We start from the raw sequence: 27,799 nt of genomic DNA, 5'->3' as shown, positions 1-27,799 counted from the left end.
ACGGGGCGTAGGTAGGGGTAGGGTGGATATGGTGTAGCTAGCAATGGGTGGATATGGTGTAAGGGGTACAAAATACGTGAAATGAGTGTCAAATTTTAGCTTTTATTCATGCAGATCTATTTTCTGATCTGGCAAATACGATAACATGCATACACCGTGTTAGAGATATCTTTCAAAAGACGCTCTGCCACGTCTATATCTGAGGTGAGCACCTTCATTTGCTGCTGTTTCCAATTGTCAATATCTACGAGGTATACAATTCCACCAATTGTCTTATAGCATCTTGTATAAAAATGCCTACCATCATAGCAAGTCGAGTAGACTCTACCGTGCAATTTGTATTTTAAATTCTGTGATATGTGGATATACGTAGACAGGTAAACATTGTCTCCTGCTGTTCGTCCAGGGACAAAGTTTGCACCCTCTTGTATGAACAGGAACTCGGGAAACTGATCATCTTGAGGTAGTACTTTGAGTGATGTCGAAACTCCATCACACCCTGGAAAGTTACACTTTCCTTTCTGATGTTCTTTGAGCACCTTCTCTCTGAACAAGTCATTGAATTTCACGTCCAGTGCCGCTTCATTGATAAATCCACGACAGTCTCTCAATTCCTCGACGATAGTGGTTGGAATCATGTAGATAAACTCAAAAAAGGCATCTCTAGCATACGCATGCGCTTTTTCTACAGAGCAAGACACTTTTCTTTCACACTGCAACGACGGAAATGTACAAATCTTGCTTGCAAAGGCACCCGACAAACGCTGTAGTATATTGCTCGCCAAATCGTGGGTATCACCTTCATGGCCTTTTGGGAATGTCTTGACCATTCGGGGAGCACCAGAGACAATCTTGTATTCTGTCATATTCCAGACAAACTGTCTTACTGTAAGGGTAGCTGCACGAATACCAAAATGAGACTGCTGGGAATAAGACTCATAAGCATTGACAAGAAGACTATCATAGACATTGCTTTGATCAGCGAAAGACATATCCACAAACGGAAGAACGGCATTGAGCAGGAGCTCAAAAGATGCATCGATAACACAAGAACTACTTTGGTTGGGGAAAATGTACGTAGGAACAGGTAAAGTCGAGTATTTGCCTGGATCGTTATTTTCGTAATCCTTTACGAGCCATTGATATTTTTGAAGAAGAGATGCCCTTTTTTTTGTGGTACCAAGAAGCCGGCAGTGGCAGGTAAATCATTTTTAAGTGGAGCCTCACTTGTCATCCTGGTCGCATCGCTTGTATCAGGTTCGATTGCTACTCATGTCGAAGTCTCATGGGGCATTGGGGGGAGAGCAAAGATCAATTACTGTATCAGATATGGATTTTTGAATGCCTTGAATTGTAAGATCAATACGTGTACCATCACTTGCAGGAAAGGGTGAGTTCGAAGGAGGCGAAGGCAACGAAAATCAGAATCGGATAGTGCTCTCATTTTGGATGAGGTAGGCTCAGACTTGTGTTGTAAAACTGATGTGGGCTTGCATTTGGTCTTCATTAATGATGATGAAGAAGAAGAAGAGAAAGAGGAAGATGATACAAGATCAATAACGGACACTTTCAATTCTTCATCTGAGCCGACAACATCTTCAACAGGAATTCCAAGGTCTAAAATATCAATGATACGTTACAGCCACAGCAATTAGAAACTATTGCAAGTATCCTTACCATCAAACATATTCTTAATGCCTTCATCTAGGTCCTCAGTTCTATCAAATACATTTTCTGCTTTATCGCTTTTGTATTCGTCGTCTGAGAGTAGTTCAAGGAACAGTTTCTCATCACTGATATCATCATCTGGGAAATCATCCATCTTGGGACAGTTCCTCTCCATTTCATCAGTTTCATCCAGATGCTCAATTATGGCAGCATCCAAACTAACATCACGGGGTTTTCGCTTTCTTGGCCTTGCGTTTGCCATCCTCCTCAGCATCGCTAATGAGCACCACTTCTTGTTTTCTCTTCTTGGTGCCAAAGAGTGCCGTGTTGTTATCTGGCGCACGGCCGTCATTAATTTCATACAGAGTTGCATACTTTTTTGTCGGCTTCTTGGGCTTGTTTCCGTAATGTGGTCGGATATTGTGGTCATAAAAATCCATCAACATCATTCCATCACGCTTGGCGACCTACAACAAAAGTCTTAAGCTTGTCGAAACGGGTTGTCTTTTTTCTGGCATCAACTTGTACAAGGCACTATGGAACGCCTCAATTGCATTGGATGTGCGGCTCTTGTGTTGCCTCAAGTCGTCCTTCATCAAAGACTTGCATCTGAATACCATACTTGAGACACCAGGTTGGAGCCACCACTGTAACCACTTTTTACAGTTGGGAAAGAAGGTCAAAAGCTCCTTACCAGTTCGAAAGAATTCGATACTGTTTCTTGTGGTACGGAACCGATGGACTAGCTTCAAGAAGGTATTATCAATCTCATCTGGCTTGACAACTTGGTGGTTGTTGGACATGCGCTTGACTGATTGCATCCAATGCATATAACACCCTTTTAAAAAAGGTAATGCATTGTGCTACTTGACACCAAAGTTATCCCTGAGGGCTAGTATGAAACCTTCGCGTTGGGCAGCTGAAAAGTCCATAATGACTCCCAAAAACTTCTCCAATTTGACAACAAATTTTCTAAACAAAGCAACACAGTATTCTTTGAAAACATGTGTAGTGTTGCTTTTGATTATCGCTTGATAAAAGACGACATGCTTCCGGAGTTGCTCGATACAGATGACACTTGAGCATAGATAATAGCCCTTTGGGACAGCCTTGAAAGTGACATCTGTTATGATCGGTTGATCTGCGAAAGGGAGATTACGCTGAAGCATTTCAGGTGAACAGAAGCTCACAAAAAACTTGCTAGGGACAATCTGTGCTGAATTCATGAAGCCTGGATACTTCTTATCATCAAGATCTTCAAAGGCAGCTACCACATCTTCCTTGGTAGAGTAAAGATCTTGTTGGAAATTCGACTTGCGGATCTCATACTTGGTGCGTCCATGATTTGCCATTACACTGTTGATTTCTCTGACGCTTTTCGTGATGGCGCCAGTAGATGGATCGATGCCAGCAATGGCAGCAGCAGCAGTGATGTTTGGCCTATCTTTCACCATATCATTTAACTCTTTTTTTTTCGTGTCTATCAAGATGAAGCGAGTTGTAGATAGAGTGTGTGTGTGTTTTTTTTCTCGGTTATCTCTTGATACATTGTAACTGTACTGCCTCTGTCTTCTCTGCGAATATCAGCTACACGGAAGGTGAAAGTTGCACCAACACCACAGTCGATCCATTTCAATGGCGCCTCACAGTATGGGCATTGAAACTTTTTGAGGCAGCCAAGCTCGTCTTTCCAGTCAACAGGAGGTCTTTGATCCTTGACCCATTCAGGTCTTTTGCATTGCAGACTGAGGCATCGCAAAGCACCAGCGCACTTTTTATGAATTTTTCTGTCGTAAAGGCTCTCACCTTCAGCGAGTTTTTCAACTGGTTTGTACTTGTTGTAAGCTTTGCTGTGGCTTTTTTTCAAGGCCCATCCAATATTTAATCTTTTGATTCTGAATGTATTGGTGGTGCGGTCAAATACAGCGGGAAGGACTTCTTCAACGGTTTCGTCAGGAAATTGATTGAAGAAATCTTACTCCATTTCATAACTTGAGTTGTCCATGTTGCTTAAAGTATTGAAGAAATATAATAAGGTAGATGAACAAAATGAAGTGCCTGATCCTACATGTCAAAAACTTTTACTGCGCTGCCCTGTCGGGGATGTACATATAATGCAATGTAATCTATCCACCCATTGCTAGCTACACCATATCCACCCTACCCCTACCTACGCCCCGTACCCTCCCCCCACACGGTCTATCTATTATCCGGATCCACCCTTACTTTTTATCCACCCTTTTTATCCTACACCGGTAATCACAATGTGCCAAGCATTGATTTCTTACTCCGGGCGTCGATTGCTTGGATGACATGCTTGAAGCAATAAAAAGCTATCATACCTACAGCTACTGCTGAACACTGTTTGTGAGTGTGATGCCAGCTATAACGAACAGCTACGAAAACGACATTCTTCTACCTTGTAGCAGCATGGATTACACACCAATGAAGATTAGATTAAGAGCAGAGTCAGATCACAAAAAAAGAGCATCAAAAAAAACAGTATATTATTCCCTTATATGGTGAATGTCATGTTCAAGTTTGAGAGAATCATTCAAGTGTCAAATGTCACGGCATTTGGGGAAAACATTGTGCCACCTTGGATAAACATAAAGCAACTTTTCACACATATAAAGTTCTACCATAGAATTGCAAAAACAACGACAGGCCTAAAATTCTGTCAAGCGAGCAACATGTGATGCCACATACAGTGTCATGTTCTTCGTGAGAAATATATACATCATTTGGAAAGCTCTCTGGTCATTCTGATTAGGTAACGTGCAAAAGATGTGGTATTACACAGCAAATACAAACACATACAATACGGTGATATGGAGATAAAGTGAAATAGCGACCAAGAAAAAAAAAAAAAAAAAAAAAAAAAAAAAAAAGGTGGTATGATAAAACCATGGGTAGATAGACTATCACATTGGTCTCTCACAGAGCAATCATGTAGCAGATTTACTATCAAAATGAAAAATCAAATGTAATCTAATTATAATGCATTAGTCATCTTCCTTACCCCTCTCTTCATTTGCGGGAATCGATCCATTTATTATCAGGGAGCACCAAATATGGAGAATATGAAACTGGTGAAATTACGGGAGAATCCAACTTCCGTATGCCTATTGTTCATCTACATCTGGTGTTTATACGTTGTCTCTCCACAGATATTTAAAAAAAAAAAAAAAATGACGTGTAAATCAGTCCAGATAGTATAATCAAGCAGTTCGATACTCTCTGATGCACTGGGTTCTACATGAATGGTGCCATCATTTTACCTCGGCCTCAAACATATGCTTGCTGGGACCTTGGCCATGTAGCCATATATCTCTTGGAACATGCGCAATTGAATCATTTCATTCAACTGATGAGATGTAGACTGACTTTTAAAATGACTCGAAGCATTATAAGCTGGAGATGAGAGGGTTGATCAATGGAATTCGACAGGACCATTTAAGATTATCGTATAAAAAAAAAGATGATTGCTGATTAAATCGCTCTCTTTACCCTTTTTTTTTTTTTTTTTTTTTTTTTTGTTAATTTTCTTCTCAACTCACTCAAGTCATAAAGATGCAAGAACAATCGCAACAACATTTCGGTAAAATGAGACCACTGGAAGAATATGACATTTCCGTCAAGACAGGCTTCTTGCCCTCAACACCTCCACTTCGCAGATTATTAGATCCTTACTTTGCTCCTTGGGAGGATATGATGGACGACTTTAATGGCTTGTTGTTAGCCGGCAAATTGAGAGAGAAAGTGCACAAGGTAGGGCTTGGTCTATCTCCCAAGACACCATTGGATATTAAACTTGTCGAAATAGATGCCATTGTTAGATTATACCAAGCTGAAATCGGTGCAAGAATACAGAAGAGCCTTTTTAATTCTTTGCATGGTGTCTCATAGTTATGTCTGGGGAAAGCACGAAACAACTTCAGAGGTACACACACATACACACACATTAAATAACAGCTTTTTAGTTGAGTTCCTACATTTGTTAATTCTTGTTTCCCACGATACTCATTAGACACTCCCATCCAACCTCGCTATTCCTTGGACCGGCATCGCTGATCACTTGGGTCTCTGTCCTGTGGTATGCCACGCCGCTGTTGTGCTTTGGAACTACAGATTGCTGGACAAGGAAGGACCAATCGATTTGAGCAATCTCGCTGCATTGGCTACTTATTCAGGCTCCTTGGATGAATCGTGGTTTTACCTAATCACCACTGCCATTGAAAGTTCAGGTGCTCCTTGTTTATCACAAATTACGTATGCCATTGATAACATCCACCAAGGCAAATACGACGACCTTAAGCTGAATTTGGAAACAATTCGCACGGCTCTGGCCAACATGAATGACGACTTGAAAAGAATGTATGAAAAGTGTGACCCATATGTCTTTTATTGGAAAATCCGCCCTTATTTAGCTGGTTGGGAAAATATGGCCGAAGCAGGTTTGCCTCTTGGTTTGATCTACGAAGGCGTAGATGCACTGTGGAATGCTCAAACTGACGAATATGCAGACATGTCACATTTGGATGAAGCTGAACGTCTTTTGAGCCAATACAGACGATATGCCGGTGGTAGTGCTGCACAAAGCAGTTTGATTGCTGCACTAGATGTTGCATTTGGTGTGGAACATCATCGTACAGGAGAGAAGCCTTCTTTCATCAAGGCTGCTGATTTACCCAATGACAGATACACAAAGCTGCCTGCCACTAACCCTGCAGATGAAATCCACAATGGTGCTGAAACTCCCCGTACGCCTCCTCGCTTCAAGCGCACCAACCGCAACACTTTCTTGAGAGCCATGCGCAAGTACATGCCTCGACCTCATCGTGAATTCTTGGAGGATTTAGAGGAAGCAGCCAACATTAGACCTTATATTCTTCAACTGGAAGAAAATGACAAGAACGGAAATATCACTGCTGAAGAATTGGAAATTGTCAAGGCCTACAATGAGTGTCTTCATCAACTCAAGCTCTTCCGTGACAAGCATGTTCAAATCGTCACCTTGTATATCGTCAATCAAGCTCGCAAGGGACCCAATATTCCTCATGGTGGTTTTGCTATTGAGAAGAAGCAGCCTCAAGACGAGCAGCCTGAAACAGAGACCCCCGTTGCTGCACCAATTAAATCTGCTGCTACCCACAACGATCTCTATCCTCAGACACAACTAGAGACACAACCTGGCATTCGCAAAAACTCCAAGACTGACAAGGTATCACAAATGTTTCCTCAACTGGGTCTCGCAAGAAAGTTGGCATCCAACGCTGAAGTTGTCCGAGGCACAGGTGGCACCAATGTCATGCCATTCTTGAAGCAATCTCGCGATGAAACTGCAGACATGAAGATTCGCCTCAACGGCGATGAACAGATTAAACAAGAAGAAGGTAAACACCAGCAACCTCAAGAAGAATCCAAGACTTCATGGTCTGATTGGATTCTTCGTCGTTAATAGCATTTCTCTTTACAACATACCCTTCTATTTTTCCATCTCATCATCTCTCGCTCTCACTCTTCTTTTCCTTCATACTATCAATAAACTCATTTCTTTTAATTTCATGCAGTCTATTTACAAGTATGCATGATTTACAGAAGTGAAATGCCCTTGAATTACAGTTATTATTGATACCGTATGTTGCCCCTTGGGCACAGTCTTCTCAGCGCTTGGATATTTGTTTCCAAGATGCTGCATAGGACATGATTACAATCATCTACAGTACCATCTAAAATGATGCTATTTTTTATTTTAGCAGGTTGAAAAATGATAGGATACTGTATGCTGATTTGTATTTACAACGTCTAATGGATTAGAGGCACTATCAAATTCCCAATCTGATGTTTGAAGCTTGACTTCTTCCTTTGTCACATCATCCATAATATTGTCAGGTCCTCTCAATTGCGCCTGCTCGTTCAAAGCAATCTTAATTTTTGTTAAATGTGTTACATCTCGATAATTGATGGCAATGTAGAGGTCCAAAATTTGTTGGCAAACGTCTATCAACATGTAGTGAGTTGGAGGGGGGGGGGGGGCATTTTAAAGAGCATGTACTTGCCGTTACCTTCAATATCTTCCATGCGTGATAAAAAGTGTTGATCCCAAGGCTCTGATGCCGACAAGCCCTGAAATGACTCATCCTCATCCTTCAACAGTCGAGAAGCCAAATATATACAACCAGCAGCGATTGTATGAGCTGGATATTCTATGCACACGAGTGTTTTGTAACTATCTACTGCCAAGGAATAGGCCTTTTGAGCTAATCTCTTGCTGTCTAATGTAGGCTGAAAGGCTATTTTTTTTTTTTTTTGCGTCAATAATCCACTCTTTTTTTTTTTTTTATATCCATGTCATAAGCAACTTGCTACTCACCTTGAATCCATTTTATGAATTTAATCACATATTCATAAGGATGCCGCAGTTGAAAATCAAAGCTTAGTGTCTCGAGCAACAGCTTTTCGTAATTGATGATTCTACGTCTTCTTTCATCGGATATCTTTTTTCAATAGGTCCAGATAGGTCAATTGTGTATGTCCAAACGTCTCATTGTCTGTCCTTTACCTGCTCTGGGTCTAATTCTTTCTTGTCAGGGTATTTCACACTATGCACTGCTACAATGATGTCCTTTAACTTTTTGATTGTTTCCTCAATCTTTGATGCGACAAATAGACATGTGACACTAACATCCTACACATCAGTTGCATGTCAGTTTTTTTTTTTTTTCTTCTTCTATCCCTTCTCCAGGTGCTGTTATACGCCGCTGTTACCTGAGGAGCGTAATCACGAATAGAATAATACAAATAGAATCGATGGTAGAGTGCTTGTGAGGTGCTGATTGTCTTTTGTGGGCTATGGGTACATAACAAAAGGCTCGTTAATCCCCTATCCATATCTCAAGCTTCACTTGAGCACATACAAGCCTAGTTTCTTTCCAACATCTTGTATGAATTTACAATACGTGTGTCGTGCTGCGTTCTCTTTCACTGCCAAAGTGCCAGATTTCTTCAAACTGGCGAGTGTAGCCAACTGTCTTTTAGTGAAATAAGGCTTGAATTGACGTTTGAATGATATGCCTGTTGTAATTGCTGTCAAAGAAGATGGTGTGCTGGGTGTATTTGGCGCTAAAGGGGAAGTGCTGCTCATTCTTTCTTTATATGACGACGACAGAGGGAACGCACTCTTTCAAAAGTATGTACAGAGAATAGAAAAAATTTGTGAAAAAGAAAAAAAAAAAAAGTAAAACAATATTCAAGTCGGTCAATCAATACTCCTCGATGACTTTTTTTATGAAGCCTTACAAATCAGCATTGGCATAATGATCAGTGGCAGCAGATTTGAATTGTGTCTTGTTTGAATAACCAAGTGCTTTTACCGAGAGATTTCTATACTGAGTCGAGCGTTATGGGCCATGTACCCAATGCTGGCTGAAATTTATTTCAAATTTTGCGGTAGGAGATGTGTGCACTCATGTTTTATTTTATGCTTGATATACTACTGTTGCTATGGATGCTCCTCCTCCTCCTCCTCCTCCCCCCCCCCCCACTAATAGATCTGCTTTCCCAATAGACTAAATATACTGACACTGTTCCTTCGTTAAGCATATAAACGGGAGAATTAGTGCAACATCTCCCAGCTTTACTAATAGATTGCATGAGATTAAGGTTCATCAGGGATCACACAATTTGGCCTTTCAAGGTTTCGCCTATTTTACTCCTCCGATGCTCCTCTCTGCAATGCTTTGGTCGCGAAGAAAAGCGCAAAGATCTCTGTCTTGGGTAGTTTACAACAAGTTGATTTCTAGTAACCTTTAGACCCTGACATCGATGGCATTTAAACGACAAAAAGTCAAAGCAATAATAAAGTCTAAAAATGAATGGCCCTTTCAAGTGGATAAATTACTGCCACTGCTGCTGATTTACAAAGATGTACTTGTAACTAAACCTTAAGTGGGAAAACCGCTGCATTTATTTCTCCCGGCAGCTGATTACTCATTGTTGCGGGTACAGCAAGTAGATGGCTCAAGCAACGCATAAATAGAGAGGAGTTTTTTCAGCCTTCTCTTTTAATTTAACATTACACAACATGTCCTCCTCTACACCTCCTCAAGCACTTATTGTAGGCTGCATCGATTTCGCAACGGACATCTATGAAGATTTAAAGAAAAAGTATGCCATTGAATACTACACTTCCAAATCACGTCAAGCCTTCATTGAAGATTGTTCTACAAAGTACAAGGACGTGCCTATCATCTACCGCTCACCTGAATCACAATCCGTGGTAGGCCCCTTTGATGCTGAACTTGTGTCTCATTTACCTGCTGCTCTCAAATACATTGTCTACTGTGGTGCTGGTTATGACTCCATTGATGTCCAAGCGTGTGCAGATCGCAAGATCATGGTGTCTCACACACCGATGGCTGTGGACGACGCGACCGCGGATATTGCTGCCATCTTGATCTTAAATTGTTGTAGAAATGTCTTGGCTGCCAGTGAGAATCTGCGCCAAGGTCGCTGGCGTAACGGTGTACGTATGGGGGTTGACCCACAGGGCAAAGTGTTGGGTATCCTTGGAGCTGGTGGTATTGGCCGTACCTTGGCAAAACGCATGTCTGGATTCGATCTGGCCAAAGTGCAGTATCATAACCGCAGCCGTCTTGATCCTGAATTAGAGCAAGGTATGGAATATGTTGATTTCGAGACATTGCTCAAGACATCCGATATCATCTCTGTGCATTGTCCCTTGAATGCCAATACAACCCATTTAATCAACTACAGAGAATTCACCTTGATGAAGGATGGCGTTATTATTGTCAACACGGCTCGCGGTAAGGTCATTAACGAAGCGGCTCTTGTCAATGCGTTGGAAAGAGGCAAGGTGTTGTCTGCCGGCTTGGATGTGTTTGAGGAAGAGCCCAAGATCTCTCCTGGTTTGCTGGCTCATCCTCGTTGTGTCTTGTTGCCTCACATTGGCACTTTTACCAATGGGTCTCAGTACAAGATGGAGAAGCTGGTGTTGGACAATTTGGTTGCTGCTTTGGAGCAAGATACTTTGTTGACACCTGTTCCTGAACACAAGCAATTCTTTAAAAAGTAAATTCTCTGAATAAATCATCATCAATTCATGGGGCACTTGTGGTTCCCAGTAATACACATCTCATGTTGACAGTGATGGTTTATTAAGATGAGAGATAATGTATAATTTTAGGGCTTATTCACATATTGTCGCATGCGATCAAGTTCCTTGTGAACATCTTTTCTGCTAATCGTGGGTCTTCTCGTAGACGCACCTGTCGATGATGGAGATTGAAGAGAAGAATCACCATCATCTCCTCCCCTTGCAGCAGAGCCGCCGTTCAGGCTGGACCCTCCTAGTAGAGATGTAGCAGTAGGCGATGAACCACCAGATGACGATGATGTCTTTTTAACCAACAAAGATTGAAAAAAATTAGCCAGCACTTCGTGCGACGGGCCTCCTCCTGCTGCTGCTGCAGCGCCTGCAACTCCAGGTTGATTGACACCTCCCAGTGGAGAAGCCATACTATTGGTATCGATAGGTGATAATGGTGCATTGGATCCTGATGTTGATATGGCTCCTCCTGACCCACCTACGCCGCTGCCTAGTCCAGATGTCAAACTGGATAACTTTGTTGCTACAGAGGATGTGTTCGTTGTGGTGGAACTGGAGCTAGATGAGAGCTATTTTGATCGTGCCACATGAGTCTAGTGAATCATACACGCAAAGGGCCCAGCGACGTTACCTTAATGTTACTATCAGGAGAAGAAACATCCTTGTGTCTACTGCCAGCGACTCCACTGCGGTGATCAGGTACAAAGTCCAAAGCAGAAGACACACCCAAAGGACCTACGACACTCGGTCTCGTTGTGGCATTTGCAGTAGCTAAAGTAGCACCTGTTCCTTTTCTACCTGGCAATTCGCTGCCATGTTGTAACGTCTCAAAATGTCTATCCAAAAATGCTTGTTCGTCTTCACAGGTCACTGGGGGAGGCACATTGGTCAAGGGCTGTTCTGTTGAATTGGGGTTGGTAATCACTTCCTCGTAGTTGCCACGACATCCATGGGCGCCTGGTTGTTGTCTATCTGTAACAGCATCCATATCCGAATCCCAGCCTTGATGTACAGCTTCGCAATCAAAGCCTTCTCTCAGAACACGCAATTTGCCCCATGAGTCCCAGCCTGCTGGTACAAGTACTGAATCTCGCTCGACTACTTGTGCCTTTAATTTAAACGGATATGATTTCGTAGCTGTTGTTAATAATCGATGGAGGATATATTGACGTAAGTTGTGGAAGGTATAGGGTTGAAGCGTCGAGGTATAAAATAATGCAGCGCCAACTATGACCATGTTGTTCATTAGCTTGTGTATGGAAGGGGGGGGGGTTTGTCAACTTACATTTCATGCAAATACATCGTAGTGTCTGCTGAATGAAATCAAACTGCTCGTCTTTGTAGTCCAATGTTTGTTCCAGTGTGTTTTGAGCATCACTCTACCCATCAGTTAGGTTGAGCAAAATGAGAGGCATTCAATAGGCACTCCAGACACTTACCTTGCAACAAACGACAAAGATAGGGATACCCAAGTTATTGGTCAAAGTACCTTGTGTCAAGGGCAAGGTAACTTGATCTGCAGAAGTAGTGGTAGTGACTAATGGAGTGACAAATGTAGTGGGTGTTGAAGGTACGGATCCAGTTGATGTGGATGCAGCCATATTGCTGAATGTGTTTAAAGGTACAGGCTCTGTGTAGGTTTGGAGATAATGCTCAACTAGAGAACAATGTGAGTCTACCCATGCATTCCAATTCACTGTCCATGTGTATACCTTTTTCCCGAAGATCATCCACTACAGCTTTTCCTCGACTCCATGACTCCCCAGCACTTCCTTCTTTGCAAATCTCGTCCATACGGTGTTGCAATACGTCGATCCATCGTTGAAATGTCTCTAGAAATTCCCAAGGACGCGTCCAATCCAGCACAATGATTACAGCTGAATCAGCCAATGTATCAGCGCCTAGTGCAAATTTCAACAAGGGCATATATTCCACAGCTGAAAGACCCAACTGATAGACACCCAAGCGAGCAATAGCTGGTAGCTCGAATTAATTGAAGCTGTTGTCATCAAAGAGAGAGAAAGCACATTTACCTTCATTGTCTTCATCTTGCACATCGATAAAGTTGTATCCCAAAGCCAATGTGTTTGTAGCATCGTCGTCGAGATTGTCAATAGGCAGTGGAGTGTAATTATGGCTACTGCTAATGCCAAACGTTGCTGATGCTGCTGTTGCTGGTTCATCATTATCGTTTTTGATGACTTGCGGTCCAGGATCATTTTTCAGATAATGAATTAAAGTTGATTTGCCACTACCAGGATCGCCTTTGATATCACTTGTGTGAATACAGCTGAAAGCTTCCTTTGAACATAAGAATAGACACAACTTACCCAATACAAGTAGCTTTTTCGTGGGCACCATTTTTGATGAAGCAACACCTGTCAAGATGGTAGACCAAATTTCATCTTTTTCAACAGTTTGAGTTCCTTGCTGTTGTCCAGCAGCACTTGTAGGTGCGTTAATTGTCATTGAAGTAGTAGATAGAAAGAGATCTCTAAAGAGCTTTTCGCCTTGTGAAAAAAAAAACAAGAAAGAAAGAGGAAGAGAGGAAAGAAAAAAAAAGTAATTAATGTCCTGTGTTTGAAATGAAATTAATACACGTCGCTTATGATTGGCTGTACCATGGTGCACATTGTGGTTGAGAATTGAGAAATTCAGGGCACACTTGAAAGATCTAGGTTTGGTAGCATCCAGGCACAGGTCAGAGCTGTGAAAGAGAGCAAAGGCGAGATGGCCGCATTTTGAATAGCATATTTTTTTTTGAGCTGTTGTGGTTGTTACTTTTCAAATATTCTATAGTCAAGAGCCTTCAGCATTTGCTCCACAATGCAGACCAAAGTGTCAGTAACTATCTACAGGCCATCTTTTGATGAAAAAATCGACATTTGGATAAAAGCATCGGAAGCGTACATTTCAGATCCATGTGATGGAAGTGGAGAAAGCAGATCATATAGAAATAAACTATCATTTGATTCCTATGATCGCACGTGAATTGAAAGGTGAACTGGCCGAATAACTTTCACAAGAGCGTTCTAAGGAGTACTACTACTACTACTGTATATCTGGACAAAAGTATACACATCAGAAGAAACCTAGACGATTGAACCCTACATGAATGATTGTACGACTTTAGTTACATATTCAAACAAAGATGATCATTGCATTTCGTATCATTTTATTGCTACGAAAAAAAAAAAAAAAAAAAAAAAAAAAAAAAAGCAAAAGAGAACAAATAAAAATAGTATCATTTCTTGACTCTTCTGAACAGACACGCATTTGAGTTTAGACCAGTGGCTAAATAACGAAATGTTTATAAACGAAAAACAGGTGATTCGGTTGACTTGGGTATCACACAAATGACACAGCCTGTGTATTTCAAATGTATCCCATTTCATTAGCTAATATTGACAACATGAATGCATTACATGATATAGATCAAATGGCAAGTAAGACCATGAGAACACTATGATGATTGATTGTGGAGGCTATAGACAATCAAACATGGTAGATTGTTTATCCTGGCTTCCGTCTGTTCTTTCTACCTGTTTTTTACTCCTCTTCCCCATCCTCCTTCTCTATTTTGTATATATTGAAATTGAAATCTATAAAGAATCTCAATCAACTTGACTCTTTATTTGTTTTGGGTCGCCAAGGATATAAACGGGTAAACAAGAACAAGAGCCATCCGTCTTTTTCTGATTTTCCAAGGGAAGGGATCTGCAAATTCATACACACACACACACACACACAATACCAGGTTTATCTTGGTTTAATAGTATTTACATGAAATATTAAAAACAAGACCAAATGTCTCTACAGGAGCTGAAAGAGAGAGAGCAAGCAAGAGAGATATTTCTTTACAAGATGCTATATTTATACATGTAGATGATGGATCACCTGAAGAAAGAGTCAATTTGACTTGCTTGTAATTCAGTTGTTGCTGCTGTTGTTGTTGTTGTTGTTGTTGGTCCTGTTTGTTTGTTTGTTTTTCTGCTGATTCCGTAGCATAACAAATTAAGACATATATATATATTTATAAATCAAGGGGATGATAGATACCAAAACACACCAAGGGATTGTTTTTTTTTTTTTTTAGGTCGCAAAGAACGATATCATTAATAATTAGAGTTTGTTCTGTTTTTTTTTTTTTTTTCTTTTTACTCCTTACGAGAATTGTTGTCAGTTTATAGAGACTGGGCGGTTAAAATAAAGGAGTAGCAAAGAGAGAAAAGAAAGCGCCAAAAGGGATAAGTGTATATATCTTGTGATAAATAAAACAGCAGGTTAGTAAAGTGTATGTATGTGTGTGTGTGTGTGTGTGTGTGTGTGTGTGTGTGTGTGTGTGTGTGTGTGTGTGTGTGTGTGTATTTTGGCTGCTCAGTCCTTCTTTACTCTCTTTCACTCTCTTTCATCTATGACAGTTTTTTGATCTGCCTTCTCTCTCTCTCTCTCTCTCTCTCTACTCACTATAGTTTCCCCTTGATCTAAACCAATCATCGTGATCGCCACCATCATCGTATACTAAACGTTGGTTCGTATAAATATATATATATATACATATACTATACAAAAAAATAGATACAAGATTATTTGAAACGATCTATATAACCCCCTCTTGTATTTCATTTCTTTTCCTTCTGTTTCTCTTTACTTTCTTTGTGCATCTTTTCTTCCCCTTTCACCATGGATAATCTTTATCAAAGCCCACCTTACAACTACTTGCCTCCTGCCACCCATGCTAATGACTACCATCAACAGCAGCCACAACATCATCATCAACACCATACCCCTCAGCCCAACATGTATCACGCGAGTCATTCATTTGATAGACCATTCAACGTAATGCCTCCCATGGTAGATGATCATCATGCGGATTCCACATTTGATTATTACCATCACCCACACCACCCACACCATCATTATCATCATCAACATGCCTCTGCTGGCTCACATCCATTTCCATCTTCATCGCCCTATGGCGGCTACAGCAGCAATAACAATGTGGTGATTTCATCTCCTAGACCCAAGATTACTACCAATGTTTGGGAAGATGAGGGTACAAACTGCTTTCAGGTAGATGCAAAGGGTATTTGTGTTGCTCGTAGACAAGGTAAGTCAGTTGTTTATATATATATATATATTTGTTTATGCTAATCAGATTTTAATTTAACCTTTTTGTTGTTGTTGTTGTTGTATAATATTAGATAATGATATGATTAATGGCACAAAGTTACTCAATGTCGTTGGTATGTCACGAGGCAAGCGTGATGGTATTCTAAAAAATGAAAAAGGCCGTGTTGTAGTCAAAGTAGGAGCAATGCATCTGAAAGGTGTTTGGTAAGCTCAACTAGACTTATATGGCTCGCTGTTCTCTGATGAAATCATGACATTAGGATCCCTTTTGAGAGAGCAAGAGAACTAGCTGCCAAATTTAAAATCTTGGATGTCTTGTTCCCTTTATTTGCAGATGAACCTTCGATTTACCTATGTAGCCCCCCTATTGGTGGAGCAGCACAACTTGATTCAAATGAAATGATGCCTTCCGCCAATGTCAATGTCAATGCTGCTGTGGTTGCTGCTGCTGTCAACAAGTGTAACATGGTATCATCCCCTTTGCCAGCGCTCAATCGTTCCGATGAGTACAACCACAGTGGTGGTGCTTCGCCAGCCGGTATTCCTAATTGGGATAGACCTTCTTACAATAGTGCCTCTTTCCCATCTTCTCATTACGATGATCATCACCACCCTCAACAACAACAAACAGGTAATTCCAAACCCAAAATTTGAAGGTGCTGATCATTGTGTGTATTTATACAAGTTTTTCAACATCTTAGCCTTACACAGAGCAAGTTTACCTGATTTGAGTTTGGCCAATAATAGCCCTGTTCCTAGATCAAGTCACCTTCAACATCCTTCATATCATCAACAACGCCACCCCTTCCAGCAACAGGAGCACCGCCAAGAAGAGAATGATTTGTATTTACTGAATCAAAGTCAAGGCAATAGTAGCAACAACAACAACAACAACAACAACAACAGCAATCCTTATGATTACTATCATCGTCAATTTAGTAACAACAATCATACCGATAACAGAGGTAGCTTTAGTAGTGTATCTAGTCACCACTCTCTACTCTATCCATCATTACAACAGCATCATGAGGATGAAGCAAGCAAAAACTCGTCTGTGACAACACCAACATCTTATACATTTGATTGCAACAATGGTAGATTCAATAGCGACAAGATGGCCTATCCATCTCTGGCTAATATTGGGTCTTCTCCTTTTACCAAATCAGCAAGCTTACTTGCTTCTACTACTACAACTAATACCACTAATAACAGCAACAACAATAATAACAGCAGCACAGACATGTCTCATCCTCTGCCTCCCCCTCCTCCTGTTGCAAGAACCGGTAGTGCAGGTTCTACCACACCTTCGTCTTGGTTTTCTCCAGAAACTCCTACTGCTGTTGTGTTTCAACAAAAAGAGAAAGAAGATGCCTTGATCAGCAAGAAGAGAAAATCATCCCTTTCCATTGAGCCAAGCGCAATCAAGAGAAGACCATCTATATTATCTCCTACCTCACCTGGCATTCGAGCAACACGAAGAGTTAAAGTTGAGCATTCTACCAAAGATTAAACATTTTATTTTACCCTATCATCATCATTTATATTCAACCATGCATAATATATATATATATATATATACACATTCACAAGCACAACCCTGGCACACAAGCAAAATACATACATAATTCTACTTTTTTTTTTTTTTTTTTTTTCTTTGTCAAACAGCATTGTAGTAATAAAATTTCGTATAAACCAATGCAGTGGGTATTAGGTCTTACAAGGTTAATTGCAAAAGATTCGTTTTCGGTTTCAGATGTTAAAGATGGCAAGCGGTTGGGCAGCTTGTGATTTGAAAAAATGACTCGAGTATTGCACGTTAGATTACACAAAAAAGGGCATCTTGTAGAGAGTGTTGCGCTTGCGATCAAATATGGATATAAGCTGCAAAAGCCCCGGGCATCCTAATCCAGTAATCAAAACCTATTTTTATATTGGTTTACATGCATCATTACGAAATGAATGAGATTAGAGAGCTTCTCCCCCCTTCAACATGGCAACCAAATGCAAGATTCATTTCATCACCATGGTCACCAGATGTCAGATCAGACAAGCTGCCTAGCAACCAGGAACACAACTCCCCGGAGATCTTCCTTTTTTTCTGACGAAACGTATGAAATGATACCATTCCAATGTGATACACATCCAGTAATGATATAATGGTTCGTAATAGCCACATCGTTTTACAAGAGGAACCTGCCTCATTTGTTGTTTTTTTTTTTTTTTTTCCATGTTGGGTTCCATTTGTGTACACCATACATAGCGTTTTACCAGCATCAAAAAATGGAAAGGTTTTTGCCACAACATTCAACAGGAGATGAAAAAGAAAAAGTCTATTTTTAATCAGTGCTCCATGACAGTATTCTTGTACTTTGTAAGGCGTTTTTTTTTTTTTTTTTTTTTGTGTGTGTAGGTAAGCTCGTGTGCTTAATAATCACTTTGATCAAATTATAGGTAGAGAACAAATCAACTTTGTGCATTATTTATTCTCGCCACATGTACTCTATATGTATCAGCAACCAGGAAGCGGAAAATTGAACGGAAAATTCTTTTTTGATCTGATCAAATTTGTTTACATGCATCATACCATTCTATCATGAATTTGAACATTGTTTTTCTTTTTCATTTCGTTTTATACAGTATGATTAGGACGGCGACATCACTGGATTTGTCAGATATCAAACAAACATTTGAGTTGGATCTTTCCAAGATGGAAGTTTGTTCATCATCAGATCGAATGTTGAAGGGCTCTGTTTAGAGTAAAAGACACCCGATATGAACATAAAAAAGTATTAACAGTCTTTTCTCCATGTTGAATAGACTGATCATGAACGCATATTTAAGGTTATTGTGGCGCATGGCTTGGCATTGTTACAAAAAAAGAAAATCAGGCTCGTGTTACTTTCTACACATCCTCGTAGTATAATATTAATTTTTTCGTCCTCCCTCCACTCTCTTCCTCCCCCGCTCCGCTTCCCACTTCAACCCCTTCCCTTTTACATCTCTCGTCTTCTTCTGGTCCGCCGCCTTTCTTTCCCTTTAATCCTACTTTTTTTTTTTTTTTTTTTTTTTTTTTTCTTTCTTATTCTTATTCTTTCTTGTTTTGAAGGGTCTGTTTTTCCAACAAAAATCATTTGGCTTGCATTTATTCGTTAATTATCATCTAAAATTTCTATATTCTCCATTCAATTTATATAAATGATGACCATGTCAAGTGAACCGCACCACCACCACCACCACCATCAGCAACAGCAGCCTCAGCAAAAACAACAACAACAACAACAACAACAACAACAACGAAAGCCTAGCTCTACTTCACCTACATTATCCACTATTCTAAACAAGAAATCCACATCCTCATCATTGGATACACCAATGAAAGAGTACTTACCAACACCTGTTACACCTGCTTCGGATTTCCCTCATCAAATTCAACAACAACATAACAAAAAAGATACCAACCATACTACAACCTCATCAGCAGGTGTTTACAGCACATTTTCAGTGATCAAACCACCTCAAGCTACCAACACATCAGCAGCAGCAGCAGGGTCCTCAGCAGCAGCAGCAGCCTCTCAATCCAGCTCGACATCCACATCACCCAAAAGCAATCAAACAACTGACGCTAAGCCTTACCCATGTCCAGAATGCCATCAAACATTCAGTCGACCTCATAATTTGAAATCACATCTTACTACACATTCCTCTGAGAGGCCTTTTCAAGTAAGCTATTATTAGAAAAAACTGTAATACAAGAAAATTTTATTTATTAAATTATTGAATATAGTGTGATGTGTGTAATCATCATTTTAGAAGACATCATGACCTGAAGCGCCACCAAAAGTTGCATACGGGTGAGCGTCCGTATGTTTGCAAGGATTGTTATCGTTCATTTGCAAGACTAGATGCATTGAATCGTCATCGTCGTGCGGAGGGTGGCACAGCTTGCAGTGCGGTACATCAACAACAACAGCAACAGCAGCAACAGCAGCAACAGCAGCAGCAGCAGCAGCAGCAGCAGCCGCATGGCCGTCATGGATATATCAAACAGGAGCCTTTAGCAGTAGAGAAATCACAATCTTCTACCTCAAATTCTGCCTCTGGCATTTCACTAGCTAACGCCACTTTTCGTGCTAATAACAGTGGCGTTGTACCGAGTCCATCATCACAGGCTCCTGCTTCTAGTACTTCATCAGCAAGCACAACACCAACCACCGCTACAGCGCGCCCCATCATTCCTCAACTACATATTCCTCATCCTGCTTCGCATTTGTATCCAAAAGACTCTCCTATACCTCCAACACATTCGCCGCCAAAGCAGCAACTATTACCATCTCCAAGTGCTTTATCTACATTACCTATTGCAAATAATAACAATCTAACGCCTATTTATCAACAACAACAAGCTAAAAGTTTACCCACTACACCGTCATCTCCTCCCGCCCATTCAAACACTAGATATCATCCTTATCAACAATGGTCACCTTACCATCACAAACAACAACAGCAACAGCGCCCAACATTACCACCACTTTCATCGCCTCCTCCATACCAGCAACAGCAACAGCAAGAACTATCTCACCTGGAAAGACTCCAACAAGAGAATGAAGAATTGAAGCGTGATATTAATAAGTTAAGAGCCATGGCTCAAAAGGAGGCCAGTTCATTGAAATCTCGAGTACATGATCTAGAAGTCGAGGTAAGTTGCTCGTGGGTGTGTGTGTGTGTGCGGCATGATTCAGATAGTGATGGTTTTTTATTCTAGAACAAAGTATTGCGTTCTTTGATCCAGAATCCTAATCCCAACCAAACAGCAACATCGACAGCTAGCGGTACAGCTCAGTTAGAACAACATTGCCGTGGTAATAGTCAGAGTAGTAGTCATAGCGTTAGCACAAATGGCAGTATGCACCATTAAGTTTATGTAATAAAAGAAAAAAAAATAGGGTGGCTACTATATCCTATTGCATGTGTGGCAAGTTGTTTATTCTTGTGTAAAAAAAAAAAAGTTTCTCTTGGCACTGTACTACAGTTGTTCTGCACATGCCTTGTCCTTGCTGGGCTTGGTTGCTGTTGTCCTCCGCCACTGTGCTTCTTTATACAAAGTAATGATGACGATAATGATGTTGATGGGAAGGAGCTGTAGCACAACCCAAAAGCAATGCACTGCTCGCCAAAGAAAAAACCATAAAGGCACAACCGACCATGGACATGCAAGGGCCTAATTCAATCTCAAAATGTTGCAAAGATTGCTCAGCTGTTGCTGCATGTTGAAATGTAATTGAAGTTAGTGTCACAAGCAATAGAGACCATAGTGAAGCCCCAGCGGATAAAAAGCCGCGCGTAAAGTAAATGTCGTAGCACCTCTTGTTGGTTAGTTTGTGCAAGCATAGCACAGAGCTGATACCTGAACACAAGAGACAACATATAAATGCTGCCAACATGTGTGGGTCATGAGGCGGATCTAGATCTTGTGCAGGCGTAGTAGTGGAGGTAACATTTAGTAGATCGAGCATCTGTTCCTCTATAGAATGGTGTGATCACTCAGTATGACTGACATCAAGCCCCCCCCCCCAAATTTATGTGCGCTTACCAAAGGGCAATGTAAATGTCTCTTGATGACATGCTTCGTTATCAATACAATAGTGGAACAAGCCAAATGTTGCTGATTGTTGGCTGTTTGATACCTTGACAAAGTAGAGTGATGACAGGCATGGACGTGCGTTCCCGAACAGGCACAAAATCATGAGAATAAAGCCGATCAGATTGAAGCAGGCACCAAGCACATCCAAGTTGACAGCACTCTTTATTTCTTTTTTAGTTGACGCAAACATGTTGGCATGGTGTGATTAGCATGTCTCATTGAGTATTTGAGAGAAAGAGAGAGAAATACACAAAAAAAAGCAAATTAGATCAATAGAGATGATGTAGATGGCAGAATGGAAACGGATAGTAGGCAAAATCTACAATAATAGAAGCACTGTCTGTCTCTGAAAACTTTAAATATAGCGTCGATTTATGCCATTTACTTTTGACACTAGGCTAATAAGATGGCTATACGCATCGTCTCTCCTGAGAGTGAGCTTCCCTTTGAAGTGGGGGCTCATGTTGGAGACTTTGAGTTTTCAATGCGTGATCCACAACTGCAAGTGGTTAAAAAAAAAAAAAAAAAAAAAAAAAAGAGCAGCACTGTCATACTTTTGGATAGCTATTGCCAGACTAAGAGAGTGATGGCCCAAATCCATCAAGAACCAGTCTCTAAAGCAATGAAGCATCATTATGAGAGGACAGCAAACATTAAGATAAACAGTATTTCCCTTGCAATCAGGCAAATTTTGATGAAAAAACGATTTTGAAGTTGCGAATAAGGCCATTCTGTCATGGATTTACAATTTTACACGTCCAGCTTGTAGATCCAGATACCAAGGCCATGTCTTTTCCTTCACTATCTGTCATCAAAGTAGTTGCCATTACATTGTCCGTTTGAGCTAAGCTCATGTTTAAATAAAGCAGGTCGGGTAATGTTACTATCTTAAATTGCATAAATTTGTTGAAGCATTTAATAAAAGTTGTCTTACAGACCACCGAAACATTGATCCTCTGTATAGGCCCCTAATTCTTAACCAAAAACCCAACTCCCACACATTGGATGTCGATTTGGTATCGATCACCTTGATATAAATATAAAGACGGACAGTACGTCTTCAGCACATAACAACTAACAACACTCAGCGCATCGAATACAATGATAAATATTGACTCGTCAAATGAATGATTAGTAGGACACCGCATTGAGGAAGGGCCACTAAATACATCTTAGTTTTATGCGATTTGCAATGGCTTGGGCGGCTAAGGTGTCTTGTCTCGTAATAGGTGTGTAATCCGTCAATAAAACGCTCATCGTGCAAGTGCTGAAGCGTACAATTCTGTGATCGCCCTTGAATTTGTTCTTAGCGGCATATCATCTTATGGTTGGCTGCCAGATTTTGCAATGTAATGAATGCAGAGACTTGGCTAATGCACAATCATTAGCATATATAGTATGCCATGTAAAAAGAACTTTGTTCGCCATACACATTGGTATGGTAATAATGGCATTATACTACTATTGATCGAGTTAATAGAACAATGATAACTTGACTTATCCATTCAATAATCTGGTTAGGCTGGTAAACTTAAACTTCGATACAAACAAACCAGAGAAAAATCGTAGGCCAATGCTCTTTTTTTTTTTTTTTTTTTTTTTACTCAAAAGTAGGTATACCTTTGTGTCTCCTCAGCAAGTATGTTTCAATACGAATATATTCTTGTGCTTGATTTTATTGTCTTTTGTTCGCACAATGAAAACCCCGCAAATTTATGTGGCAAAACCAAAGGCCATTCTCCACTGAAAATAACAAGCTTTACAACCAGCATTTTACATCAAAAGATGCTCCTTGGGATCTCAATTTAGTATACATCTTTTAAATTGGCTATTTATAAGACGATCATGGAGAAATCAGACATTTAAGGCAAGTGAACCCAGTTAGACCCCCTTTTAGTCAGACATTAAAATGACCTTTGGCATGAGCCCGAAAATAGCATTTTGAGGCTCAAAAAAAATCACTTCTTCCTCATTATCTCGAAAACCACCAAGTAAACTATGCATATAATGCTAATGGATATTGCATCTCCCAACCCTATAAATTTAATGGGACAGCTTTCTAGACACTTTGCTGCTTTTATCTGTAGAAAAATGTCCAAAACTAGAAATTTCTCCTGAGGGTTGAGGTCAAAAGAAGAGGGTCAAGCAAAAAATTAGCATATCCACCTCAAAAATGGCTGAAACGCATTATTGACTACTGTCGATTACTCTTGATACATTTACAATGCGACTTGTCTATGCTATCACATCATTTAAATGAATGAGATATGGTTTGTCTGTGAGAAGGACATTGGTGGTTACCTGATAATTAAGATGGACAATACGTTCAAACGATAATATATATTGTGAATAAAAAAGTAAGGAGACACATGCCACCGTGTGTTCTGACCACAATAAATGCTTTCAACCCGTACTATCTTATCTGCACTGCAACAAGCATTTAACGAGGCAATCATGCTAAAATGCGCATTGACTGTATTTTATTATTGAAAAGCTAAATTGAATTTTTCTGCAACTGCCTTTGTACTTGCGCTTGCAAAGCCAGTACCTTCAGGACTCATATCAATGATATCCTTTGACTTTGCCTTGTTTTCACAAACATAACATTTCTTGGATTTAGACACAAACATGTCGATGCAATGATGACAAAGAACATGTCCACAGTTTCGCAACACTTGATAAAGAATAAGGGTTAGCACGACACACACAGACACAGACGCAGACATTCTATCTCTCTTTACTGATAATTCATACCTGATAGTTTGGATGCATTGGTCAGTGTCTTGAGACAGGCAGGACACACATTTTTGTTTTTATCGTTGCCATCTTCCTTTTGAAACTTGACATCTATTAATGATTTGATACTAAGAGGATGTGTCTTGTCAACAGCTGTACATATCACTTGAGTTTTAGACGCTTTCAAAGCAGAGGCATCAGCAGCAGGTGTAACAGAAGGCTATTAAAACAAAGTGCGTGTTAGCCTCTCTCTCTCTCTCTCTCTCTCTCTCTCTCTCTCTCTCTCTCTCTCTCTCTCTCTCTCTCTCTCTCTCTCTCTCTCTCTTCATGATGCCAACAACATGCGATGCATGTCTCAATATTTACCACCCAAAATGACCCAATCTTTGGCTTGGCAGCCTCTTCTTTTTCCTTTTTCAATTGAGCAGCTGTCTTTGCTATTTCATCAGCATCTACATCAGATCGTCTGCGTTTCTTTTCATTTGCTGCTGTTACTGTATCATCCTTGAGGCTGTCTTTGATAGTAGAACGTCGACGTTCTCCACCCAACATGCTATGCTGTGTCTTGTCAAAAGTATCCAATATGACACGTTTGGCTTCCAGTTCCTCCAATTGCTTTTGTTGCTCTGATTCTTGGTTCTTGAGGTCAATCATCTTTTGTTCGTGCTTGATGGCTTGCTTTTGTTGCAAGATGTTTTCATACATGCATTCGCGACAAGCTAAATGACCCTCACCACAACATACTGGATCCCTGGCTGTTTGAAGGCATAGGAAGCAAGCATCGTAGTTTCTGAAAGAGTCTCTTCCTAGACGTTGCTATCCCCAAATCATCAGTCAATTCCCAGGCTCATTCCACATGAGACTGACGACTGTACTCACTCTTTTGGTACCATAGTCAAGGGTATGAGATTCATGGTATGTGAATACACTGGATGCTGTATTGTTCTTTGAGTGGCGAGGCATAATGTAAAAAAAAAAAAAAAAAAAAAAAAAAAAAAAAAAAAAGTGCAATTCAAGTAAAAAGATGAAGGATCGCAAATGTGACAAAAGAAAAATAAAGCCCAGTCCTATTTAGACCTACTAAAATGCAAAATTCAACGCTTCACTTTTTTTTTTCGCTCTCTCACACTGCCAAAAAAAAAACAATGGGCGATCATAAACACAAAAAAGAACGAAAATCAAGCAAGAGAGAACATGCCAGTAGCACCAGCAGTAGCAGCAGAGACCACAAAAAGCATAGAAAGAGCAGCTCCTCTTCTCGCCACAAGCACGAAAGAGAACAAGAGATTGATTTCTCTGACCCTTCGCTTTGGGTAGAAGCTGCAGGAGCAGCAAATGACAATGGCATTCAGTCAGAGATTACACCTGCCGACTATCTCAAAAGCCAACAGCAAGCCAATGAGGCCAAGCAGCAGCAGCAAGATGATGTATCCGCCAATAGTATGATGCCTAAAGAACAAGATGCTCGACATGGCTGGATGCTGGATGGTGGTTTGGATTTTGGGGCCATGGGATCAGCACGTATCAGAGAAGAAGACAAGCCAAAAGCTAATCCTGATCTGGTAAGTTCAGCTATTCAAAATAGTTGCTCGGTAAAGAAGAGACATGTGAATTGATATGGTATTGTTCAGCCCAAAGTCAGTGAAAGAGAATTGAATCAACACTTGGTTCAAGGTGTCAAATTCGAGGATTACCCAGAAGAAGAAAAGAAATCCATTAAATTTGGAGATGCTGGCTCAAATTGGCGCATGATGAAATTGAAGCGTACAAAGGAACAAGCTCAAGACGAGGGAAGATCATTAAGAGAAGTTGGCATTGAGAAATACGGGGTAAAGTACAATAAGGAATCCACTTGCAATGAAAATGGGTGTGTTATATTCACTCTTTCAATATGCAGTCTGTAGAGAAATTTGAAGAAGCTTTGGCTGAAAGAGAGTATTTGGATACTAGACGAGGTGGCAGTAGCAGCAATAGTAGACGAGGCGATGAAAGACGTAGTCGAGATAGAGACAATGATAATAGACGTAGCGATGGTCGCAGAAGTAGAGAGGGTAATAACGACAGAGGACGTCGATATATGTTCACAGATACAGATTCACAACAGAGATCATTCAAACGTCCATCTCCTCCACCTCCCCGCTATCAAACACAGCCTGCAGCCGGATCAACACCTCCAGTGCCTGCTCCTCCACCACCTACACCAGTACCTGTTATACCTCAAATGGCCTTGCCAGCTCCAATCCAAGCGCTCACCCGCGACCAACTCAACAAGCTCAATTCCAAGATTGTCAAGGCCAAGTTGATGGGAGCAGATAATGTAGAAGCCCTTGAAAAGGAATATCAGCTGGAATTGGAGAAATTTGAGCAAGCAGAGAATACAGTCCAAGTGCTACCTCAGCTCGACAGTCAAGGCCGATTATACGATTACGCGTTGAAACAAGGCAACCCAGAGCACGAAGCACTGAAAGGCAAGAAGAAATACGAGGGAACACACGATAAAATCACAGGTGAAAGACTTCGTTATGGGACATCCGACGATACCTTATCCCTGGCCGAGATGGTGCGACAAGAAAAGGGCGGCAACAGCAGATCCTCCAACATGGACATGGAATTTGCCAATCGCATCATGGCAGACGCAGCGTTTGAGAACAATTTGGATTATATGGACGATAAGGCAGACATCATGGCATCAAAGAAGGGAGCTACAGAGGAGCAAAAAATGAGACGTGCAGTAACAGATTACAAACGTACGCAAGAGACATTGAGTAAATGCAAATTTTGCTATCAAAATGGAACCCCTCCTCAGTTGGCTATGATTTCGTTGGGAACAACTTGTTATTTGGCATTACCGAATGTACAGGAATTGACACCTGGCAATTGCTTGATTGTACCTATTCAACATGTATCGTCTACTTTAGAGTGCGATGATGATGTGTGGACAGAAATCAGAGTGAGTGTAAACATATAAACAAACAGAGAGGATCTTGCTGACTTGTCATCCCATAATAGAACTTTCAGAAATGCTTGATGAAAATGTTTCATGAACAAGGCAAAGGTGTTGTATTCATGGAGACTGTCATCAACTTGCGGCAACAACGACACGCAGTGATTGAAGCTGTACCCATACCTTACGGTGTCTATGAAGATGCACCTGCTTATTTCAAGGAAGCCATCATTGCCTCGGGTGAAGAATGGTCTCAACACAAAAAGATCATTGATACATCGGTGCGTGGATTCCGTCATTCCATGGTCCCTAATTTGCCTTATTTCCATGTCTGGTGTGGACTCGATAAAGGCTATGGTCATGTCATTGAGAATACAAAGGATTTCCCCTACTGGTTTGGTAAAGAAGTGATAGCGGGTATGATGGATCTGGGACCTGAATTATGGAGAAAACCTCGGTACCATCACGCCTCGGAGAATCATGCGAGACAACAAGCATTTATCAAGTCGTGGGACAAGTGGGATTGGACCAAAGCGTTAGAATAAAA

The 27,799-nt window shown here is 40.7% G+C and overlaps 12 protein-coding genes across 12 annotated transcripts; 5 read left to right on the top strand and 7 right to left on the bottom strand.

Moving 5' to 3' along the window:
• Positions 1 to 116: 116 nt before the first annotated feature.
• Positions 117 to 1,843, bottom strand: RAB18 (Ras- protein Rab-18; the record flags this gene model as incomplete). Its single annotated transcript, XM_064831014.1, has 4 exons — positions 117 to 244; positions 302 to 1,127; positions 1,373 to 1,617; positions 1,678 to 1,843. The coding sequence occupies 4 exons, from the start codon at positions 1,841 to 1,843 to the stop codon at positions 117 to 119; spliced, it is 1,365 nt and encodes a 454-aa protein (XP_064679927.1).
• Positions 1,844 to 1,892: 49 nt separating this feature from the next.
• Positions 1,893 to 2,498, bottom strand: ATC70_011828 (uncharacterized protein; the record flags this gene model as incomplete). The annotated part of the gene is made up of 2 exons (XM_064831013.1): positions 1,893 to 2,135; positions 2,286 to 2,498. 2 exons carry the CDS (start codon positions 2,496 to 2,498, stop codon positions 1,893 to 1,895), a joined length of 456 nt encoding a protein of 151 aa, XP_064679926.1.
• A 33-nt stretch (positions 2,499 to 2,531) lies between these two features.
• PAN3_2 (PAB-dependent poly(A)-specific ribonuclease subunit 3) lies at positions 2,532 to 3,122 on the bottom strand (the record flags this gene model as incomplete). Its single annotated transcript, XM_064831012.1, has 1 exon — positions 2,532 to 3,122. One exon carries the CDS (start codon positions 3,120 to 3,122, stop codon positions 2,532 to 2,534), a length of 591 nt encoding a protein of 196 aa, XP_064679925.1.
• A 2,119-nt stretch (positions 3,123 to 5,241) lies between these two features.
• Positions 5,242 to 7,129, top strand: ATC70_011826 (uncharacterized protein; the record flags this gene model as incomplete). The annotated part of the gene is made up of 3 exons (XM_064831011.1): positions 5,242 to 5,439; positions 5,495 to 5,611; positions 5,699 to 7,129. 3 exons carry the CDS (start codon positions 5,242 to 5,244, stop codon positions 7,127 to 7,129), a joined length of 1,746 nt encoding a protein of 581 aa, XP_064679924.1.
• A 294-nt stretch (positions 7,130 to 7,423) lies between these two features.
• Positions 7,424 to 8,815, bottom strand: ATC70_011825 (uncharacterized protein; the record flags this gene model as incomplete). The annotated part of the gene is made up of 6 exons (XM_064831010.1): positions 7,424 to 7,671; positions 7,737 to 7,964; positions 8,045 to 8,168; positions 8,234 to 8,359; positions 8,440 to 8,521; positions 8,589 to 8,815. 6 exons carry the CDS (start codon positions 8,813 to 8,815, stop codon positions 7,424 to 7,426), a joined length of 1,035 nt encoding a protein of 344 aa, XP_064679923.1.
• A 939-nt stretch (positions 8,816 to 9,754) lies between these two features.
• On the top strand, positions 9,755 to 10,765 carry ATC70_011824 (uncharacterized protein; the record flags this gene model as incomplete). The annotated part of the gene is made up of 1 exon (XM_064831009.1): positions 9,755 to 10,765. One exon carries the CDS (start codon positions 9,755 to 9,757, stop codon positions 10,763 to 10,765), a length of 1,011 nt encoding a protein of 336 aa, XP_064679922.1.
• Positions 10,766 to 10,872: 107 nt separating this feature from the next.
• Positions 10,873 to 13,267, bottom strand: ATC70_011823 (uncharacterized protein; the record flags this gene model as incomplete). The annotated part of the gene is made up of 7 exons (XM_064831008.1): positions 10,873 to 11,367; positions 11,430 to 12,025; positions 12,084 to 12,177; positions 12,238 to 12,455; positions 12,511 to 12,774; positions 12,832 to 13,062; positions 13,129 to 13,267. 7 exons carry the CDS (start codon positions 13,265 to 13,267, stop codon positions 10,873 to 10,875), a joined length of 2,037 nt encoding a protein of 678 aa, XP_064679921.1.
• Positions 13,268 to 15,481: 2,214 nt separating this feature from the next.
• Positions 15,482 to 17,441, top strand: FMP27_2 (Protein SABRE; the record flags this gene model as incomplete). The annotated part of the gene is made up of 4 exons (XM_064831007.1): positions 15,482 to 15,908; positions 16,003 to 16,135; positions 16,192 to 16,562; positions 16,633 to 17,441. 4 exons carry the CDS (start codon positions 15,482 to 15,484, stop codon positions 17,439 to 17,441), a joined length of 1,740 nt encoding a protein of 579 aa, XP_064679920.1.
• Positions 17,442 to 19,126: 1,685 nt separating this feature from the next.
• ATC70_011821 (uncharacterized protein) lies at positions 19,127 to 20,846 on the top strand (the record flags this gene model as incomplete). Its single annotated transcript, XM_064831006.1, has 3 exons — positions 19,127 to 19,651; positions 19,716 to 20,627; positions 20,694 to 20,846. 3 exons carry the CDS (start codon positions 19,127 to 19,129, stop codon positions 20,844 to 20,846), a joined length of 1,590 nt encoding a protein of 529 aa, XP_064679919.1.
• A 178-nt stretch (positions 20,847 to 21,024) lies between these two features.
• ATC70_011820 (uncharacterized protein) lies at positions 21,025 to 21,762 on the bottom strand (the record flags this gene model as incomplete). Its single annotated transcript, XM_064831005.1, has 2 exons — positions 21,025 to 21,452; positions 21,522 to 21,762. The coding sequence occupies 2 exons, from the start codon at positions 21,760 to 21,762 to the stop codon at positions 21,025 to 21,027; spliced, it is 669 nt and encodes a 222-aa protein (XP_064679918.1).
• Positions 21,763 to 24,055: 2,293 nt separating this feature from the next.
• ATC70_011819 (uncharacterized protein) lies at positions 24,056 to 25,271 on the bottom strand (the record flags this gene model as incomplete). The annotated part of the gene is made up of 4 exons (XM_064831004.1): positions 24,056 to 24,246; positions 24,327 to 24,528; positions 24,675 to 25,124; positions 25,188 to 25,271. The coding sequence occupies 4 exons, from the start codon at positions 25,269 to 25,271 to the stop codon at positions 24,056 to 24,058; spliced, it is 927 nt and encodes a 308-aa protein (XP_064679917.1).
• Positions 25,272 to 25,453: 182 nt separating this feature from the next.
• Positions 25,454 to 27,797, top strand: ATC70_011818 (uncharacterized protein; the record flags this gene model as incomplete). Its single annotated transcript, XM_064831003.1, has 4 exons — positions 25,454 to 25,870; positions 25,940 to 26,137; positions 26,206 to 27,258; positions 27,318 to 27,797. 4 exons carry the CDS (start codon positions 25,454 to 25,456, stop codon positions 27,795 to 27,797), a joined length of 2,148 nt encoding a protein of 715 aa, XP_064679916.1.
• Between the last annotated feature and the right edge of the window lie 2 nt (positions 27,798 to 27,799).

This window comes from Mucor velutinosus (assembly GCF_035048745.1).
Source record: "Mucor velutinosus strain NIH1002 chromosome Unknown tig00001566, whole genome shotgun sequence".
NCBI classification, from domain to species: Eukaryota; Fungi; Mucoromycota; class Mucoromycetes; order Mucorales; family Mucoraceae; genus Mucor; species Mucor velutinosus.
This window is presented reverse-complemented; position numbering and strand designations above follow the sequence as displayed.